The following is a 21,588-nucleotide window of genomic DNA, read 5'->3' as shown; positions in this document are numbered from 1 at the left end:
GAAGCCCAAACTTCCCTTTCCCCAGACACCTCGGCCAGCTCCTCGGGAAGAACACCGAGGCGTTCCCAGGCCAGCCGAGAGACATAGTCCCTCCAGCGTGTCCTGGGTCTTCCCCGGGGCCTCCTCCCGGGGGGACATGCCTGGAACACCTCCCCAGGGAGGCGTCCAGGAGGCATCCGAAAAAGATGCCCGAGCCACCTCAGCTGGTTCCTCTCGATGTGGAGGAGCAGCGGCTCTACTCCGAGCTCCTCCCGAGTGACTGTGCTTCTCACCCTATCTCTAAGGGAGCGCCCAGCCACCCTGCGAAGGAAACTCATTTCAGCCGCTTGTATCCGCGATCTTGTTCTTTCTGTCATTACCCAAAGCTCATGACCATAGGTGAGAGTCGGAACGTAGATCGACCGGTAAATTGAGAGCTTCGCCTTTTGGCTCAGCTCCTTCTTCACCACGACGGACCGGTAAAGCGACCGCATCACTGCGGAGGCTGCACCGATCCGCCTGTCGATCTCACGCTCCATCCTTCCCTCACTCGTGAACAAGATCCCGAGATACTTAAACTCCTCCACTTGAGGCAGGACTTCTCCACCAACCTGGAGAGGGCAAGCCACCCTTTTCCGGTCGAGAACCATGGCCTCGGACTTGGAGGTGCTGATTCTCATCCCAGCCGCTTCACACTCGACTGCAAACCGCCCCAGTGCATGCTGAAGGTCCTGGTTTGAAGAAGCCAACAGGACAACAACATCCGCAAAAAGCAGAGATGAAATCCTGTGGTTCCCAAACAGGATTCCTTCCGGCCCCTGGCTGCGCCTAGAAATTCTGTCCATAAAAATTATGAACAGAACCGGTGACAAAGGGCAGCCCTGACGGAGTCCAACATGCACTGGGAACAGGTCTGACTTACTGCCGGCAATGCGAACCAGACTCCTGCTCCGTTCGTACAGGGACCGGACAGCCCTTAGCAAAGAGCCCCGAACCCCATACTCCCGAAGCACCCCCCACAGAATACCACGGGGGACACGGTCGAATGCCTTCTCCAGATCCACAAAGCACATGTGGACTGGTTGGGCAAACTCCCATGAACCCTCGAGCACCCTATGAAGGGTATAGAGCTGGTCCAGTGTTCCGCGACCAGGACGAAAACCGCATTGTTCCTCCTGGATCCGAGGTTCGACTATCGGTCGAATTCTCCTCTCCAGTACCCTGGAGTAAACTTTCCCTGGGAGGCTGAGAAGTGTGATTCCCCTATAATTGGAGCACACTCTCCGGTCCCCTTTCTTAACAAGAGGGACCACCACCCCAGTCTGCCACTCCAGAGGCACTGTCCCCGACCGCCACGCGATGTTGCAGAGGCGTGTCAACCAAGACAGCCCCACAACATCCAGAGACTTGAGATACTCAGGGCGGATCTCATCCACCCCCGGTGCCCTGCCACCGAGGAGCTTGCAAACCACCTCAGTGACTTCGGCTTGGGTAATGGACGAGTCCACCTCTGAGTCATCAGCCTCAGTCTCCTCAGTGGAAGACATGACGGTGGGATTGAGGAGATCCTCAAAGTATTCCTTCCACCGCCCGACAATGTCCCCAGTCGAGGTCAACAGCTCCCCACCCGCACTGTAAACAGTGTTGGCAGAGTACTGCTTCCCCCTCCTGAGGCGCCGGACGGTTTGCCAGAATTTCTTCGAGGCCGACCGATAGTCCTTCTCCATGGCCTCCCCGAACTCCTCCCAGTTCCGAGTTTTTGCCTCCGCAACTGCCCGAGCTGCAGCACGCCTGGCCTGCCGATACCCGTCGGCTGCCTCAGGAGTCCCGGAGGTCAACATGGCCTGATAGGACTCCTTCTTCAGCTTGACGGCATCCCTTACTTCCGGTGTCCACCACCGGGTTCGGGGATTGCCGCCACGACAGGCACCGGAGACCTTGCGGCCACAGCTCCGAACAGCTGCGTCCACAATGGAGGTAGAGAACATGGTCCACTCAGACTCAATGTCCCCCGCCTCCCTCGGAAGCTGGGAAAAGCTCTCCCGGAGGTGGGAGTTAAAGACCTCCCCAACAGAGTGCTCGGCCAGACGTTCCCAGCAGACCCTCACCATACGTTTGGGCCTGCCAGGTCTGTCCAGCTTCCTCCTCCGCCAGCGGATCCAACTCACCACCAGGTGGTGATCAGTTGACAACTCAGCCCCTCTCTTCACCCGAGTGTCCAAGACATAGGGTCGGAGATCAGATGACACGACTACAAAGTCGATCATCGACCTCCGACCTAAGGTGTCCTGGTGCCACGTGCACTTATGGACACCCCTATGCTCGAACATGGTGTTCGTTATGGACAAACTGTGACTAGCACAGAAGTCCAATAACAAAACACCACTCGGGTTCAGATCGGGGAGGCCGTTCCTCCCAACCACGCCCCTCCAGGTGTCACTGTCATCGCCCACGTGAGCATTGAAGTCCCCCAGTAGCACAATGGAGTCCCCAGTCTGAGCACCCCTCAGTACCTCTCCCAGGGACTCCAAGAAGGCCGGATACTCTATACTGCTATTTGGCCCGTAGGCACAAACAACAGCAAGAGCCCTCTCCCCAATCCGAAGGCGCAGAGAGGCGACCCTCTCGTTCACTGGGGTAAACTCCAACACATGGCGGCTGAGCTGGGGAGCTATAAGGAAGCCCACACCAGCCCGCCGCCGCTCACCATGGGCGACTCCAGAGAAGTGGAAAGTCCAGCCCCTCTCGAGGAGCTGGGTTCCAGAGCCCAAGCTGTGCGTGGAGGTGAGCCCGACTATCTCTAGCCGGTACCTCTCAACCTCCCGCACAAGCTCAGGCTCCTTCCCCCCCAGCGAAGTGACATTCCATGTCCCAACAGCCAGCCGCTGTGTCCGGGGGTCAGGTCGTCGAGGCCCCTGCCTTCGACTGCCACCCAATCCACACTGCACCAAACCCCTACTGCTACCTCTGTGGGTGGTGAACCCACAGGAGGATATATATATATATATATATATATATATATATATATATATATATATATATATATATATATATATTAGGGCGGCACGGTGGTGTAGTGGTTAGCGCTGTCGCCTCACAGCAAGAAGGTCCGGGTTCGAGCCCCGTGGCCGGCGAGGGCCTTTCTGTGCGGAGTTTGCATGTTCTCCCCGTGTCCGCGTGGGTTTCCTCCGGATGCTCCGGTTTCCCCCACAGTCCAGAGACATGCAGGTTAGGTTAACTGGTGACTCTAAATTGACCGTAGGTGTGAATGGTTGTCTGTGTCTATGTGTCAGCCCTGTGATAACCTGGCAACTTGTCCACGGTGTACCCCGCCTTTCGCCCGTAGTCAGCTGGGATAGGCTCCAGCTTGCCTGCGACCCTGTAGAACAGGATAAAGCGGCTAGAGATAATGAGATGAGATATTTTTTAGATATATTTTAAGACTCTGACTCATTTTCATTAAAGGTAGGGGACATGAACGTAGTTATTTATATGTAAAATTTCTTTGTAAGAGAGTTCGTTATAGCTGCATTGCAGTGTACTTTCCTAGCCATGCTGTTGTAATAAATAAATAAATAAAGCACACCTCCTGACCAATCAGATTAGAGAATTGAACCACTCTGTGGAGTAAGAGAGAAATTTTCCTCAATTAAGAGATAACAGTCAGGTTTCACTGTTGGGTCCTAATTGTAAAAGAGCAAGAGTTTCTTTTCTCACTCGCCGTTCTCCAGTGACTGTCAACGTCATATTAATGTTGATGTGAATTCGGGAATGGTGCCGAGTTACAGCAGAGACTTGGATCTGCTAGATAGTGATCTATGAGATGACAAGCATAGTGGCACTGATGGCGGCATTAGTATGAGAGCTGAAGCTCTGAAAACTGATGTTATCAGGTTGATTGAATGGCATTAACCAAAGTGAAAACAGACCAACATGTCAATGAAAGGAGTTTCAAATGAAAAAGTCAACTCAGCATTTCATTCCAAAATAAACCTTGGACATCACATCATAAAGGTTAATGTGCAAGTTGTTCAGAGTGGAGTTCTCCTTTAACCTTTCTACAGACGAATGAATATAATGAAAATCTGTAAGATTCTTGCATTAGTGCTGAGCTGCAGTGTGTAATGACTGAATGTCTGCTTTCCATCTCAGGGCGAGCGCTCCTTTAGTGAAGATGAAGAGCAGAAATTACAGACTGCTTTGGCTTTAGAGAAACAAGCCCTTCACCTGGTGCTGGAGACGTCCTCATTCTTATTAGAACAGGTTGGTGGTATGAGACGAAACTACATCTAGAGATGCATCAATTTGATAAGGTTCTGGGACCAATATTGGCCTGAAACACTGCATCGCTATTGGATTGGACATAACATTGTTTTTCAGTGTGTTGCACCAATGGATTCCTGCCATGAATGATAATTTAGCGATAGAAGCTCACAGAGAGTCTGATTGCTTACTTTGAGGATGTCCGTATTGAATAAGTGTCAGTTTTGGGCTACAGTTAAAGCTCTTTTATCTCTAATACTCTAATCTGTATGAAAGTGTATCCCATTTTAAATATAGTTGTCCTTTGTAACCATATACTATATGGGCCATTGCTTGTTAATAGTATGTTCAGACCCAAAGCAGTGAGCGTATCAAAATTCGCTCTGGCTGCCCTGCCAACAGCACTGTCAAGGTTTGTGGACACCCTGTAATGTAAATGAAATGGGCAGCTACAAGTTCGTTCTGACTGCAAACTTGATTTAAAGGGGTCGCAAAGCAAACAGACATGTCAACCGGTATCTTTTGTGCTGACTGACCATTTAACCTTATGAAATCTTTTAAATATGAAAGTACGAAATTGATCCATGAATGAAAATAATGAGCAGTTATGATTACATTTTTAATAAGAAAATAAACTAAAGACAAGTTAAAGGGGAACTGAAGGCAAATTTTTTTTATCATCAAAATTCTCTCTCACTTTATAAAATGTAGGAATGCATTTCTGACAGCTATTTTGTCACTGCAAGTTATGAGTGTTTGAAATATGCTATGTAATATATCAGTCCATATGTCAAAGCAATGGCCATAAACGAGATTTGCTGAGACCTGTGCGAGACATCGTAGCACAGAAGTAAAACGTACAGCGGAAATCAAAGTGACCAACATCTGCCAACGTTGTCAAAAGACGCGTGCGCCCTCCTTCGAATGCTGACGTAATCAAGTCGGAAGTTTCCCGTGTCCGAAATCGCTCCCTGCTCGCTATACAGGGCACCCCTATAGTGGGGATGCCATTTTGTAGTACTGTCCGAAACCTTAATGAGGATGTGGGAAATACGCTCAGTATAATATATTTATCACAAAAATACATGCATGTACAGTATTTATTATTTTGAAAACCCACCAGCTGCCTGATCTGGCATGTTTTAATTGTGCAACAGTAATGACGTAAATACCAGCACGACGGACTAGTCCTTACCCTGCCGTCTTTCCAACTCCTTCTCAGTTGGTTCGAAGTCGTATGGAATAATCTCCATGTCACGTATGCGAGGGAGGCGGATGTATGTGCAGAAGCATACAGTTTAATAAAGTGCAGAATATATATACAGTGAGAAAATATATACACAGGCAAACAATCCAAAATGGCAGGCTAGATCAAAAACGAGAATACAGGCAAAAGGGTTGGTCGTGGAGCAAACAGTACATCAAAGGCTAAGCGGGGACGAGAACGGGCACAAGGATCGTGAAACAGGAAATCAAGACAACGGGTAGAAAGGCTCAGTAATGTGTACATGCGTATTGTAATACTTCGCTATGCAAATGCATCAGCACAGTCCTTAAATAGGCAAACACACAGTTCCTTAATTGAGCTCAGGTGCGCCTTGTTCACGGAGTCCACTTGGCGCACATGCTGGAGTCCGAGGCGCGCCTTCAGGTGCACGCGCCACAGTGCACAGGACTGGCACGCCATCACTGATGAAGCTGGCAAATCTCGAAATTAATCTAAATTGGAATGATATGGCGATCTGGCCGCTGTGTAAACAGTTTTCAAAATGGCGGCGCTGACACTTCATGTTTGAAGTCTTGCACAAGTCTCATGAAGATCGCGCGGATAAGCGACGCCTGCCGTGGACCATACGAACTACGTTCAACATGGCTAAAAACCGAAAAGGCTGATAAGTGTTATATAATATGCCAATACAAGTCACAATATAAGGTAAGACCGAAAACGTAATTGAATAACACGTTAATTAAGAAATAAAGCAAGTTTAAAAATGACTTCAGTTCCTCTTTAATTAAAAGCCATTTGTGTGGTGTGACTTTTGTGCTGAGGTGAAGTAGTAAGTCAAATTTCAACATGCAGTTTATAGAACATGTTTACTAGCCTTGGTCTTTAACATTACTTTTTGTTTGTAGTCTATGTAAAAGTAACTCTGGTCCCGGTTGAAGTTTAGTGGCTAATTACTGTAGGGGAGAATGGGGAGACTCGGGACAAAATTTTTTTTGGACAACTTTCTGATATATCTGGTAACTCTCGGCTACATAATGTGATTCCTAAAAAAATCCCAACTTAATCAGCGTACATTACACCATATGGAGGTGGATTGTGAAGTAGAAAATACAAGTTTTGGTTGACAAAAATATTGAACTGCACAGACCTTGCTGCAGTGTCCAGTTTCATGGCTCCAAAAAAAGTAGGTTACTCTAAGGGGCCACATCTAACTTCTGATGTAATCTAAAACCTGATTGGTTGAAATTTAATTTATGGGAATACAGATTGCCCCAAGTCTCCCCACTCTCCCCAATGGGTCAAATCAGTGTTCTTTTGAGCCAGTGAATTGCATTCCTGCTTAAAAATAAGTTAGACTGGTACCAAAATTCAAAAAAGTGCTTATTTAAGGAGTTAACCCTTTGGTGACTGACCCCTTGAAAATGGTTCCTCCAGGAACTATGACTTTTCAGTTGTCAAGACAACAGAAGAACTAAAATACAAAAACAGAAAGATACGTCACAATGCTCTTGTGCACAAAACAAAATGCTCTTGTATTTTAGTTTTTCCGTTGTCTTGACGACTGAAACGTCATCGTTCCTGGAGGAACCATGTTCAAGGGGTCAGTCACCAAAGGGTTAAAGGCATTTTTGAGACAAAGTCGGCAAACAGTCTTATTTTGTCAATTTGGGTGTGCCGAATTCAAATCTGCAATATGCCGAGCTCTATCTGACCTCTGTTGACCTCTAGAGGTCATTGAACTTTGGGCCTGTAAACGTCTCAGCTGAACCCAGTTTCTCAGCTTTCTAAGGAATGAAATGTACTAAAATGATTAATGAAGTTAGCAAATGGCCTTGTTTGTTAAATGTTTGGGTGCTGAATTCATTTTTCATTTGTAAAACGACATATGACCTCTGATAACCTCAAGGTCATTAAACTTGGCCTATAGGCCTATGCATTTAACGGCATTTTTAAACTGACTTTACTCCTCCAAAAAGAATATGAACAGACAAAAAACAAACAGAAAGGAACAAATGCAACATTAAATGCCAGTCCATGTACATGTGACTTACTTTTCACAATGAGAATGCCTAGCGATCACCTTACATAACATTGCATTACATTTAGCGGTTATTGTTTATACAAAGCTACAGAAAAAAGGACAGATTCAGCAGCATACAAAATGTGGTGCATACAGGGTATACAGGTTAATCAGGGTTAGTATATATATATGTTTTTTTTCTTCGTTTGTTTTTTGTTTTGTTTTAAACGGGGTAAAGCCTTTACAAAAAACAAACAACAAAGAAAAAAACTCTCATATATACTAACCCTGATTAACCTGTATACCCTGTATGCCCCCACATTTTGTATGCTGCTGAATCTGTCCTTTTTTCAGTAGCTTTGTATAAACAATAACCGCTAAATGTAATGCAATGTTATGTAAGGTGATCGCCTAGGCATTCTCATTGTGAAAAGTAAGTCACGTACATGGACTGGCATTTAATGTTGTATTTGTTCCTTTCTATTTGTTTTTTTTTTGTCTGTTCATATTCTTTTTGGGGGAGTAAAGTCAGTTTAAAAATGCCGTTAAATGCATAGGCCTATAGGCCAAGTTTAATGACCTTGAGGTTATCAGAGGTCATATGTCGTTTTACAAATGAAAAATGAATTCAGGACCCAAACATTTAACAAACAAGGCCATTTGCTAACTTCATTAATCATTTTAGTACATTTCATTCCTTAGAAAGCTGAGAAACTGGGTTCAGCTGAGACGTTTACAGGCCCAAAGTTCAATGACCTCTAGAGGTCAGATAGAGCTCGGCATATTTGCAGATTTTAATTCGGCACACCCAAATTGACAAAATAAGACTGTTTGCCGACTTTGTCTCAAAAATGCCTTTGGGTGTCACAATTCTGGATTTTGATACCAGTCTAAGTGTTCTGGAGCGAAAATGTTGCCTAGAAATAGTCTTGAAGACAGGGCCACGTCATAAACAATGGGGGAAACCCACCAAAGCAATTATTAATGTTTCCTCCATTGGATTTGGGAACAATTTTGAACAGAACCAAAATTTACACGACTTCGTTCTCTAGTATGTTTTTTTTTTTTTTTACAACCCCAATTTCCAAAAAAGTAGGGGGCAAAGTAAAAATTGTAAATAAAAACGGAATGCAATAATTTACAAATCTCAAAAACTGATATTGTATTCACAATAGAACATAGACAACATATCAAATGTCGAAAGTGAGACATTTTGAAATTTCATGCCAAATATTGGCTCATTTGAAATTTCATGATAGCAACACATCTCAAAGTTGGGACAGGGGCAATAAGAGGCTGGAAAAGTTAAAGGTACAAAAAAGGAACAGCTGGAGGACCAAATTGCAACTCATTAGGTCAACTGGCAATAGGTCATTAACATGGCTGGGTATAAAAAGAGCATCTTGGAGTGGCAGTGGCTCTCAGAAGTAAAGATGGGAAGAGGATCACCAATCCCCCTAATTCTGCGCCGAAAAATAGTGGAGCAATATCAGAAAGGAGTTTGACATTGTAAAATTGCAAAGAGTTTGAACATCATATCATCTACAGTGCATAATATCATCAAAAGATTCAGAGAATCTGGAAGAATCTCTGTGCGTAAGGGTCAAGGCCGGAAAACCATACTGGGTGCCCGTGATCTTCGGGCCCTTAGACGGCACTGCATCACATACAGGCATGCTTCTGTATTGGAAATCACAAAATGGGCTCAGGAATATTTCCAGAGAACATTATCTGTGAGCACAATTCACCGTGCCATTCGCCATTGCCAGCTAAAACTCTATAGTTCAAAGAAGAAGCTGTATCTAAACATGATCCAGAAGCGCAGACGTCTTCTCTGGGCCAAGGCTCATTTAAAATGGACTGTGGCAAAGTGGAAAACTGTTCTGTGGTCAGACGAATCAAAATTTGAAGTTCTTTATGGAAATCAGGGACGCCGTGTCATTCGGACTAAAGAGGAGAAGGACGACCCAAGTTGTTATCAGCGCTCAGTTCAGAAGCCTGCATCTCTGATGGTATGGGGTTGCATTAGTGCGTGTGGCATGGGCAGCTTACACATCTGGAAAGACACCATCAATGCTGAAAGGTATATCCAGGTTCTAGAGCAACATATGCTCCCATCCAAATGATGTCTCTTTCAGGGAAGACCTTGCATTTTCCAACATGACAATGCCAAACCACATACTGCATCAATTACAGCATCATGGCTGCGTAGAAGAAGGGTCCGGTTACTGAACTGGCCAGCCTGCAGTCCAGATCTTTCACCCATAGAAAACATTTGGCGCATCATAAAACAGAAGATATGACAAAAAAGACCTAAGACAGTTGAGCAACTAGAATCCTACATTAGACCAGAATGGGTTAACATTCCTATCCCTAAACTTGAGCAACTTGTCTCCTCAGTCCCCAGACGTTTACAGACGGTTGTAAAGAGAAAAGGGGATGTCTCACAGTGGTAAACATGGCCTTGTCCCAACTTTTTTGAGATGTGTTGTTGTCATGAAATTTAAAATCACCTAATTTTTCTCTTTAAATGATACATTTTCTCAGTTTAAACATTTGATATGTCATCTATGTTCTATTCTGAATAAAATATGGAATTTTGAAACTTCTACATCGTTGCATTCCGTTTTTATTTACAATTTGTACTTTGTCCCAAATTTTTTGGAATCGGGGTTGTATTTTATTTTATTTTGAGAGGAGCATTTCTAAATTCTGATTGGTTGCCACTAAACCACATCATAGCTCATTAACATAAACTTACCCAGACTTCAGTTTTATTCTGAACCCCCCCCAAACCTCCACAGTCTCCATATTAATTTTTAACGACATGATTCTTATTATAAAGCTTTCTCATTTTATACATTTTCTCACTTATAAACCAACTGCTTTATTCATCAGTCTGGACAAGTAAAATTTCCTATTTTATATTAACAAAAATGCTGCATGAAAACTTTTGAGAGGTGAGTTTGAACATTTGAATGGTAGTTGGTATTATTTGCTCTGTCTTACTGTTAGACTTGCCTATGTTGTGCACAAACAAGTGATTTAGTGTGCCTTTTATGTGTAGGCTGTGCATCACAATATTAAACCAGCATCGTTGAAGCAGCAGCTTGAAAACATCCACATTGCCCCAGACAAAGCCGAGGCATTTAGTCAGGCTTGGGCTACAGCTGGCCCAGACGTAGTAGAGAAGATTAGACAGACGATATTTGCCCCCAAGAAGGTGAGGTTCTTTCTGGTTTTTTTTTGTTTTTTTTTAATTAGTTTTGCTGAAATGATGAAATGTTGTTTTGAAATGTTGCATTTATTTCCATATTAATTTGTGCTTAATACAGCTTAAATCACAGACTCGCTTTGTGCCTTCTTGACATGACTAAGATAGAAAAAAAAAAATCTGAAATTCTCAGAACAGGGGTTGTTTGTTCTTATTTTCATGTTCAGTTAAAAGATGACCTGGCACAGTTAACAGTGAGAATCTGACAATTATAACTAAAGTAATACATAAAGAACTACAAATGGTCGAAAATAACACATTCAGAAATTTTCGTTGGTGTGAGGATCAGTGTAGGAATGATGTTACTAGATGTTGTGCTGATGAATAGCACATGAAAATATTTTGTATTTAATTCCATCACTACCAAAATGATACAAGTCTGGCTTGCAGATCTTTTGCAAAGTTACTTAATTTTCTTTCATTTCTTTCTGTTTCTGCAGTTTCTATTCAGCCTGAAAAGTGGTCTATTAAAGCGGGGGTTCTCAACCTTTTCTGCTTTGAGGCCCACCTATTCATACTTGTAACGAGTCGGGGCCTGTTAAAAATGATCCCCAATTGTTTTGGCTCATCTATTCTATTCGAATCTGATAATCTATTGCGGGGGTTGGCAACCTTTTTGCCATGTAGTGCCAATTAGAAATTTTCTTGTTAGTTAGTGTGCCATTCAAATAGGTGTTGTTAACTATATGTAATTAGACACCACACATTTTAGACGGATATGGATATTTAATGCATTGAGCAAATGTAAAACATCATTGCACTTGTTTTATGCCATTAACCTCACACACTTTAACCCACTTTATGCCAGTTGTTTGCTGCACCCTTACGTTTTCTGCCATTTCACCAATTCGTCGTTCAACAGTTCTGGCTGATACGGACATGTCTTTTATTCTTGATTTTATTGTCTCTTTATTTGGCAGCCCCTCAAAAAGACTACCGGAGCTGGAGAGAAAGGCCTCCTTAAAGGTCTCATTGCATCATTTTTTCATTAATTGTGCGGTGGTCTCTAATATGAATGAATGCCCTGTGAGCCAGTTTTGGTGAAAAAAAATGCTGTGGTTCTCCTGTTTCAGGCTGTTCTAGTTTGGTGGAGGAGTGGGTGGCGGGAAAACGACAGGATTTCAACTCTTACTCATTAATATTCATGACATGTAAACGTATTACCTCTGATTGGCTAACAGCACTGTGACACTACCTCCAGTGGGTCAGAACAAGCGGATGTGGGTGTCTTTTGTAAAAACTGTTTTGATTGGCTATTATGGTCTCGACGTCGATGTTTTGACCAATAACAGTGTAGATAACATGAATTTTACATCACATTCAACGAGATTTAAACGAGACTAAAGATGGCGACTTACAAATAATGTGTAAACATCGTTGGAGTTAATAAAGTTTGAACAGCATGAAGGAACATACCCCAACCCCCCGAAATTAATAAAAAAAAATTTCTCAACGGATTTGGCATATAATGTAGGTACATGTATTAGGTATGTAATTGCAATTGGTCTTAGTGATTAATCTCATTAAATCAGTCTCATTAAATCATTAAATTGAATCGTTTTCATTGAATCGGTCTCATTGAATCGGTCTCATTTGAATCATACCATTAATTTTGGCGTTTAATAATAAATTACCAAACAGCTAAATGTATTACTTACCATATTACAAAGACAGCCAATAGCACTTATGTACACTTTCGGGTTCTTTGAAATTGTGTGACTTCAAAAATATCGGTATAACAACTGACACAGTTTAACAGAATAATTGGATTTATTATAACAATGATAAAAACAGTGATATAATAGCAGCTGAAATGGTCATCATTGGTGTGTGTGTGTGTGTGTGTGTGTGTGAGAGAGAGAGTGATTGGAATCTTATCTGAGGTACAGTATGTGTGTGTGTTTGTGTTTGGGGGAGAGAAAGGTGTGTGTGGGTGATGGGTCACCACGTGTTTTTGAGGAGAACAAAGGATTAGCTGATTGCTAATTCCACTAGCTTATAACATTCCTAAATCCACTGAAATCTTGATGAGGTCAAAATAGGGCTGTGCGATATATCGAATATACTCGATATACCGCGAAAACTCTGTATGCGATACATAAAATTATTATATCGTAACTATCGAGTATTTTAACTATTCTTTAAGTTCGTTTCTTAAGACACGTATTTTTTTATTTTTTTTTTTAGTATGTTACCTCGTTTGTTGACAGTTTCGGCGAACACTTCCGCCTTCTTCAAAACAGACTGAATGGACTTCAAAATGGACTGTTTTGAAGAAGGCGGAAGTGTTCGCCGAAACTGTCAACAAATGAGGTAACATACTAAAAAAAAAAAATGTGTCTTAAGAAACGAACTTAAAGAATACCGTAAAATACCAAATAATAGCCCGGGCGATTATTTGTCTCAATCACGTAAGAGACCCGGCGCGTATTAGAGACTAGGCGGCTATTTGGAACAGGTGATTAATTCCTTCTTCACAAATACCTTCCCCAAAATCTACCTCAAAACGGGGAAAAAATCATTCTCAGATAGGCCTACTTTTAACCAGTATAACTTACAGTTTGTTTAGAGTTAGATTACAGATAGCACGGTGCCGACTTCGGGGAATTTTGAAGACGCAGAATGCATCTTCGCATGGCACAGTCGGGGTGGATAAAGGATAAATCACACACCTTTTCCTGTTAATGACTAGTTAAGCGCATGCTTTACAAAATAATCAAGAAACCACACCATTGTCTGTGCGCAGCACTGTGATTTAATTACTCTGCAAAGTTATGGTCACTTGCTATCACCCTCACCCATGCAGCCTCCACCCTTTGCGCTTCGCGATGTCTGTCAATCTGAAATTGCATGGAGGGCGCGACGTTGAAGCAACATAATTAGGGTGCAAAGTGTCAAACCAAAGGGTTTTTTCTTATGCTGAAAAATAAGTGACCTGCAGTGGCTACATACTGTCATCTTGCATCACGTTTCTCTCCAAGACGTCTCCCTATTTGGCGGATATGAGCCTATTCCCCGAGTGAGTTGGTACGGTGGCTCGACCCCGTAGAAAACTTAAAGTTCGGATGAAAGTTAGTTGAATAGGTTACTGACTTGTAGGCCTACATGTTGCCTGCCTGACGCGTGCTTCTGCCCAACTTGCACGACAGATTACTTGTTGAAAAGGCCCCTTGGATTAGATTGGCCGCGAGCAGACTGAAATGCATGTTAGAACGCTCTCACCTTTTTTGTAAAGCGTCTTCCAGATCCGAATGGGTAAGGGCAAGTGAAATGGTATAAGGTCTTTAATAAAACTCAGTGTGTGCTTTGACGCATGCATTCGGCAATTTAGGTCGTTTAACAGAAGCAGCAGTCCAACCTTGGAAACCCGCAGTCCTCAATGTCACCACACACGCTGGGTATTCCTCATTCGATGACGTAAGTGATATCCCACACACCCATGTCAAACGTAATTGGCTAAGACATCTGTCAAAAGTTACGGAGTTGCATTCCTCAAGAAATATTACGGTAGACCAAGATTATAACATTGAAATGGCATGTTTATTATCACGTAACAAAATGTTGTAAACAGTATTATAGAAATAATTTCATTCATTCATTCATTCATTCATTCATTCATTCATATTGATTCGGTAGAAAACTATGCAATGCAAAATCGTTTAAACACCAGAAAAGTGCTGGGCCTCAAGATTCTAGATAGAACGTTCGGACGCTTTTTTTTTTTTAGACCCCGGCGAGTATTCGGAACCGGCCTTTATTTGTCACAACACACGCGTACACCCGGCCGTTAAAGGGAACTCGGCGGTTAATTGGAACTCGGCTATTATTTGGTATTTTACGGTAGTTATAATAATCAGACATAATGAATTTTCACTACATATCGAGTATTTTATGGTCATCTTCCGACTTGCGTTTGTTTCGTGTTTGTTTAAAACATTTCCTGGTGGTTTTCTCCCTGTCCCTCAGGCAGTAACGTGAGAGGCTGCCTAAGGGTAAAGAAAACAATAACGTCACGCACTCGCCAACCAATCCCGGGTGACATCTCGGTGCTGAAAGGAACTTCCGGGAAGATTTTCTAGTTTCGGTTGTGTTGCCAGATTGGGCGGTTTTAAGTGCATTTTGGCGGGTTTTGAACATATTTTGAGCTGGAAAACGTTAGCAGTATCTGGCAACACTGCCGGCGGGAAGATTTCCTGGTTCCGGTTTACAGCGCTGACTCAGTTCGTGCAATCGCTGGTGTTGCATAGGCTACCGTGTAAGCTCTGGCAATTTCAGCTACAAATTACTTCCTAAAAGAACTAGTAAGGGGTCAGTCAACTGGCATTTTTTGGATATCGCGAGGAGGACGTGGAACAGCAAATGCCAGTTTGTAAAGTGTGCAAAAAAAAAAAAACCTGTCATCACGAAAGGCAGCAACACTACAAATATGTTCCATCACCTGAAACTCACCCGGTACAGTATGAAGAGTCTCTTAAACTCCGAACTACTTGCTCACGAGCTAAACCCCCCCACGAGCTAAACAAATGACCATAGCGGCCTCGTTCTCCAGAGCCACCCCATATGAGAAACCAAGTCAGAGATGAAGAGCTATAACGGATGCAATCACTAACTTGATTGCCAAAGACATGATCCCAGTTAGTATAGTGGAAAAACCAGGCTTCCAAAAATTACTAAACACACTCGATCCCAAATGAGTTGCCTGGTCGCAGACATTTTACAGAGAAGGCAATACCGGAATTATACACATCTGAGAGGCAGAGCCAGAAAACATTCAGTTCAAAAGTGTGCAAAGAGATGTTTTGCAGATCTCTCTCTTCTCTCCCTCAATCTCTCTCTCTATTGTGAATGTTCCAGTGGTTCTCAGTAGTCAGGTTAATAGCTTGGAGATGTATTTTTTAAAATAATTTAATGAAAGAGCACTTTTCTTATTTAGGCTAAATGTCTCTCTGTGTTGAGTTTGCACTTTATTGATTTGAGTTCTGAGCAGCTCTGTATTGTATTGCCCCTTTGTTGCAATTTTCAAGATTGTTTCTGCAGTTTGTGCCACATCTTTGTTGAATAAAAATAGTCTTATTTCAACTCAATTGTGATTAATCACTAACATGAAAATTTAAAATGTGTTGTTGAAAACCACCTGTAAAGTTAACCAAGAATGTTATTTAATCTGCAGGGATTGTAGTGAAAACAGTAAAGAGTAAAAGTTAGATTTCATGGGGTCCTTTAGAGGAGATTTAAATACAACCCCGATTCCAAAAAAGTTGGGACAAAGTACAAATTGTAAATAAAAATGGAATGCAATAATTTACAAATCTCAAAAACTGATATTGTATTCACAATAGAACATAGACAACATATCAAAAGTCAAAAGTGAGACATTTTGAAATTTCATGCCAAATATTGGCTCATTTGAAATTTCATGACAGCAACACATCTCAAAAAAGTTGGGACAGGGGCAATAAGAGACTGGAAAAGTTAAAGGTACAAAAAAGGAACAGCTGGAGGACCAAATTGCAACTCATTAGGTCAATTGGCAATAGGTCATTAACATGACTGGGTATAAAAAGAGCATCTTGGAGTGGCAGCGGCTCTCAGAAGTAAAGATGGGAAGAGGATCACCAATCCCCCTAATTCTGCGCCGACAAATAGTGGAGCAATATCAGAAAGGAGTTTGATAGTGTAAAATTGCAAAGAGTTTGAACATATCATCATCTACAGTGCATAATATCATCAAAAGATTCAGAGAATCTGGAAGAATCTCTGTGCGTAAGGGTCAAGGCTGGAAAACCATACTGGGTGCCCGTGATCTTCGGGCCCTTAGACGGCACTGCATCACATACAGGCATGCTTCTGTATTGGAAATCACAAAATGGGCTCAGGAATATTTCCAGAGAACATTATCTGTGAACACAATTCACCATGCCATCCGCCATTGCCAGCTAAAACTCTATAGTTCAAAGAAGAAGCCGTATCTAAACATGATCCAGAAGCGCAGACGTCTTCTCTGGGCCAAAGCTCATTTAAAATGGACTGTGGCAAAGTGGAAAACTGTTCTGTGGTCAGACGAATCAAAATTTGAAGTTCTTTATGGAAATCAGGGACGCCGTGCCATTCGGACTAAAGAGGAGAAGGACAACCCAAGTTGTTATCAGCGCTCAGTTCAGAAGCTTGCATCTCTGATGGTATGGGGTTGCATTAGTGCGTGTGGCATGGGCAGCTTACACATCTGGAAAGACACCATCAATGCTGAAAGGTATATCCAGGTTCTAGAGCAACATATGCTCCCATCCAGACGACGTCTCTTTCAGGGAAGACCTTGCATTTTCCAACATGACAATGCCAAACCACATACTGCATCAATTAAAGCATCATGGCTGTGTAGAAGAAGGGTCTGGGTACTGAACTGGCCAGCCTGCAGTCCAGATCTTTCACCCATAGAAAACATTTGGCGCATCATAAAACGGAAGATACGACAAAAAAGACCTAAGACAGTTGAGCAACTAGAATCCTACATTAGACCAGAATGGGTTAACATTCCTATCCCTAAACTTGAGCAACTTGTCTCCTCAGTCCCCAGACATTTACAGACTGTTGTAAAGAGAAAAGGGGATGTCTCACAGTGGTAAACATGGCCTTGTCCCAACTTTTTTGAGATGTGTTGTTGTCATGAAATTTAAAATCACCTAATTTTTCTCTTTAAATGATACATTTTCTCAGTTTAAACATTTGATATGCCATCTATGTTCTATTCTGAATAAAATATGGAATTTTGAAACTTCCACATCATTGCATTCCGTTTTTATTTACAATTTGTACTTTGTCCCAACTTTTTTGGAATCGGGGTTGTATATCGAGATATATATCGTATATCGTGAAATGGAGAAAATGTATCGGGATATTCATTTTTGCCCATATCGCACAGTCCTAGGTCAAAATATGTGTAATAATGAAATTAAAGGTGTTAGGAAGGAATAGAGCATGCAACAGCCTATCTATTAGACAAAGCAACTGAGAGAACATAGAACAATGTAGAACACAAAATTAAGTATGCACAATTTAAACAGTTCCTGAGTTTAAATTCACACTACTTCATAAAGCTAATTCCTAAGACTAGTTTGCCCAAATGCCAGTCTTACTTTTCCAGTATCTTGCTTCCAGTACAAGATTATAGAGATGTTCCGAGACTTTTGGAGTCCACAGGAGCACGTGAGTCGATTCCGTGGAAACGCAGAGAATTTCTTCGTCCGACGCTTTGTCGTTCGTGAAGAAAAGTCTCTGATCAAACAATGTGCACAGCGCTTTAGTCAGAAGGAATCCGGTCACTTCTAACTTTAAATTAACTGCTTTGGGCGGCAGTCGTAATGTTACTTATAATAAACAAATGAAAGGAAACCGGTTGTAACGCAGTCTGAGTTAGATCGCGCGATTCTGGAGTTCTACCGTGGCCAGTGGTAAATGAAAGAAAACGCGCTAAATTCTTACTTGCAAAGCAGAAGTTGTGATTTCGGACGGTCCAGTGAGAGAGTGCCTCTTTTTACGTCTGTTACCGTGTGGTCTCTGCCCCAAAGAGACAGACGGAAGTGTTGCTCAGTTACTTATGGCTTCATGGAGGATGTGACGTAGGAAATCCCGCCCAGGCGTGACGTAGGTCAACGCGGAAGTTGGCTGATGGGAAATGTAGTTTCTTAAAGGGACTGTGTGTACCTACAATAAAAAGGTCATTTTTTTTTACTCAGAAAAAGCGAAAACCTCCCATCCCTGCCTAGCTTGTGACCATGCTAACGTGGAGAATATGAACATGCTATTTTGTAACAAAAACCTTCGAACAAAAAGTTCATGTTTTACTTACAGCTTGTGAGCTGGTGGTAGATCGTCTTGACGGCACAGATCCAAGTATTTAAAAACAACCTCGAAGCAAAACCACTACTGAAGGCACCGAAGTTTGAAAAGTCATTGTGGTTGAAATGATCAGAACACAGTACTAACGCTGCATTATACTTCGCTGGTGGTGTTCCAAAGATAAATTCCAACCATTTCTTCTTCAGCTCTTCTATCTTGCAACGTTGCTCTGCTTAGGTTTTGTTGCTGTCGGCAGCTTCAGCCCGAGTTTGGACGCTCTTAACTTGGGCAGGGGAGGTCCCAGCCTCCCCAAACTTGGCAGCCAGCGACTTCTGCTCTCTCCCCAACGAACCAGTGCTGCCAGGGCGGGCTAGCCCTGCACCTTGGGACGTAATTCGCCCCAAGGCGAGCCGCAGCGCTCCGCTTGGGTTTCGTTTCTGTCTGCGACTCCAGCCCGACTTTGAACGCTCGTAACTCGCGCAGGGGAGGTCCCAGCCTCCCCAAACATGCAACGTTGATGTGTTACTGCCACAAATAACACAGGCACGAACTTGTTCAGACATGTTTTCAACTTGCTGTTAGGTCCTCTTCATTAGCCACTGATGAGATGGGCTCTGCTATCTCTCCTCGTGCTTAAATCCGAACTTTCTTCCCATGGGCGGTCGCAAGCCAAGGTGGGCGAGGCCATGAATACTAATTTACGAAGTGACGCAAGTTCGTAGGGCTTTTTCAGATTCGCTCGTTTTTCCGACTATTTTCTTTCATAAGCTAATACAGGGAATGGGGTAGAATTACATTTTCACATGCAGCATGCATATGCAACTCGGAGTGAACTATGGTATTTCAAAAAAAGCCAGTATTAAACGTTTTTGGTGGAAGGGCACCTTTTAATGTATTCACCATCTGTGAATGGCTTTCCATGTTTAGCTATGCAGTGAGAAATTATATAGCTAGCTTCAGTGGCATTGTTTTTAGCTGAGGCAAAGACTTTTAAAGTGTGGGCTTGCTTCCCATATCTGCACACTGTGCGTGAGATTGATTTGTCCCTATCTGCCTGATCTTTGAAAGTCTTTTCGTGCTTTGCCTCGAAATGTTTAACACTGGATGTTTGACACACAGCACTTTCAAAACACAACGTGCACACAGCACGGTCCCTCTGAGAAATGAACCCATATTCTTTGGTCCACGAGGAGAGGAAAGCCCGAACTGTCGGCTTCTTTGCCATCTTAGCGCAACTGCTGCATCAAGTGGGCCCATCTCGTGAGAAATATGGGGAGGATGCAGTGTTGCCAGATTGGGCAGTTTTAAGTGCATTTTGGCGAGTTTTGAACATATTTTGGGCTGGAAAACGTCCACGGTATCTGGCAACACTGGGAGATGGGCGCTATATTGTTGTGTAGTCATGCTAAAAGAGCAGGCTCGCCATGCAACAGCCAATGACTGTTCAAGATGACGTTTGAACATTTTTAATGTGTTGAATAATTAGGTTTGTGCATCATCGTCAGTGTGCCACTGGAAATTCCTCGGCATGCCAGTTGTGGCACGTGTGCCTAGGGTTGCCGACCCCTGATCTATTGTAAAGTGTATTAATGGGATGCAGCATCACTCCCTGTTACAGATGGGAGCCCAGGAATTAAATAAATGCAATAAAAATAAACTGTTTTTAATTGTAGGTATTGTATTTTAAAACTGTATGGATGAGCCAGAAGCCAACATAAAACCATGCAAGCAGGGCATTCTCCGTCAAAAGGGGTTAATGATCCAAAAGTGGAGTCTGGTCAATTAACACAAGAACTTATTGCCATGTTTGTGTTCAGCAAACAAGCAAGTTATTAAAACTAAGATGTACACTCAAAAGAAGCGGATATAGAAACGACTCAATGTGATTAGATCCTTACACGTTAACAAAGAAGGATTTTTCCTACGAGTTGGAAAATCATCCATCCGTTGAGTTCCCCGACATCTCGCACTACCTGGTGCTGCAGACATCGTTCTACACGGACACACAGATGAAAACCTGGAAGAGCATGGAGGCGTACAACTTTTTATATGTAGCTGGGTTAAAGATCTGAGGATCAGGACACTGCAAGATAGATGGCGGTAGACAGATCGAAGTGCAGGAAGAGTGTTTATTAGCAGGTGTGATATTTAAGTCAAGTTTATTTTTATAGCGCTTTTAACAACAGACATTGTCGCAAAGCAGCTTTACAGAGAATGAAAGACTTTAAACATGAGCTAATTTTATCCCTAATTTATCTCCAATGAGCAAGCCTGTGGCAATGGTGGTGAGGAAAAACTCCCGCAGACTACATGAAGAAACCTCGAGAGGAACCAGACTCAAAAGAGAACCCATCCTCATTTGGGTGATGACAGATAATGTGATTATAAATAACTCGCTTCTGTACATAACTGTGTCCTTTATAGTCACAAAGTATAACTGTGTAACCAGGAAATTCATTATAGTTTTAACATGAAGTCTGTTTTGTTGAAGTTGTAAACTGTTCATTGATGGAAACTTGAGTGCAAAACTGTTCATGACAACTGCAGTCTGAAAGTTAGCAAATCGACTGTAGTCCTCAGCCATAAATGTGTGTGTGTATATATATATGTGTGTGTGTGTGTATATATATATATATATATATATATATATATATATATATATATAAAATTTTTTTAAACAAAAGCAAAACAGAAAGCAGGGCATTTAAACAGTGTTATAGACATGGCTAGAAACAAACGTGGCAGTGATAATGGTAATGCTTCGCAAAGCCTCTGTGAAAATAGCTTCCATATCTGTGCATGCTAATTGTGCTCAAATCAGCGTCAGGTGTTTCCCATCACTACTGGGTCCCAAGCGCGCGTACAGGCCGCTCGAGCTGCGCTAGATTCAAGCACGCAAAGGTGTGACAGTCAAGTGTTCACTTATTGTGTGACCACAACTTTTAGCTCACCTGTATATCACCATCAAAATGCCTCATTTTCATCGAT

At 42.6% G+C, this 21,588-nt stretch overlaps 1 protein-coding gene across 2 annotated transcripts in view; it reads left to right on the top strand.

Annotated features, from left to right (window-relative positions):
• The window catches only part of commd10 (COMM domain containing 10), a 131,565-nt gene that overhangs the window by 25,747 nt on the left and 84,230 nt on the right, over positions 1-21,588 (top strand). Inside the window, exons 3-5 of one of the 2 annotated variants that reach the window (XM_060931892.1) lie at positions 4,132-4,242; positions 10,558-10,713; positions 11,685-11,730. In XM_060931892.1, coding sequence (XP_060787875.1) covers positions 4,132-4,242; positions 10,558-10,713; positions 11,685-11,730 — 313 coding nt within the window. The remainder of the gene's footprint in view (positions 1-4,131; positions 4,243-10,557; positions 10,714-11,684; positions 11,731-21,588) is intronic. The other variant, XM_060931893.1, reaches the window with a different exon arrangement.

Source organism: Neoarius graeffei, chromosome 10 (assembly GCF_027579695.1).
Source record: "Neoarius graeffei isolate fNeoGra1 chromosome 10, fNeoGra1.pri, whole genome shotgun sequence".
Taxonomy (NCBI): Eukaryota; Metazoa; Chordata; class Actinopteri; order Siluriformes; family Ariidae; genus Neoarius; species Neoarius graeffei.
The sequence above is the reverse complement of the archived record's forward strand: the minus strand, read 5'-3'. Positions and strand labels throughout refer to the sequence as shown.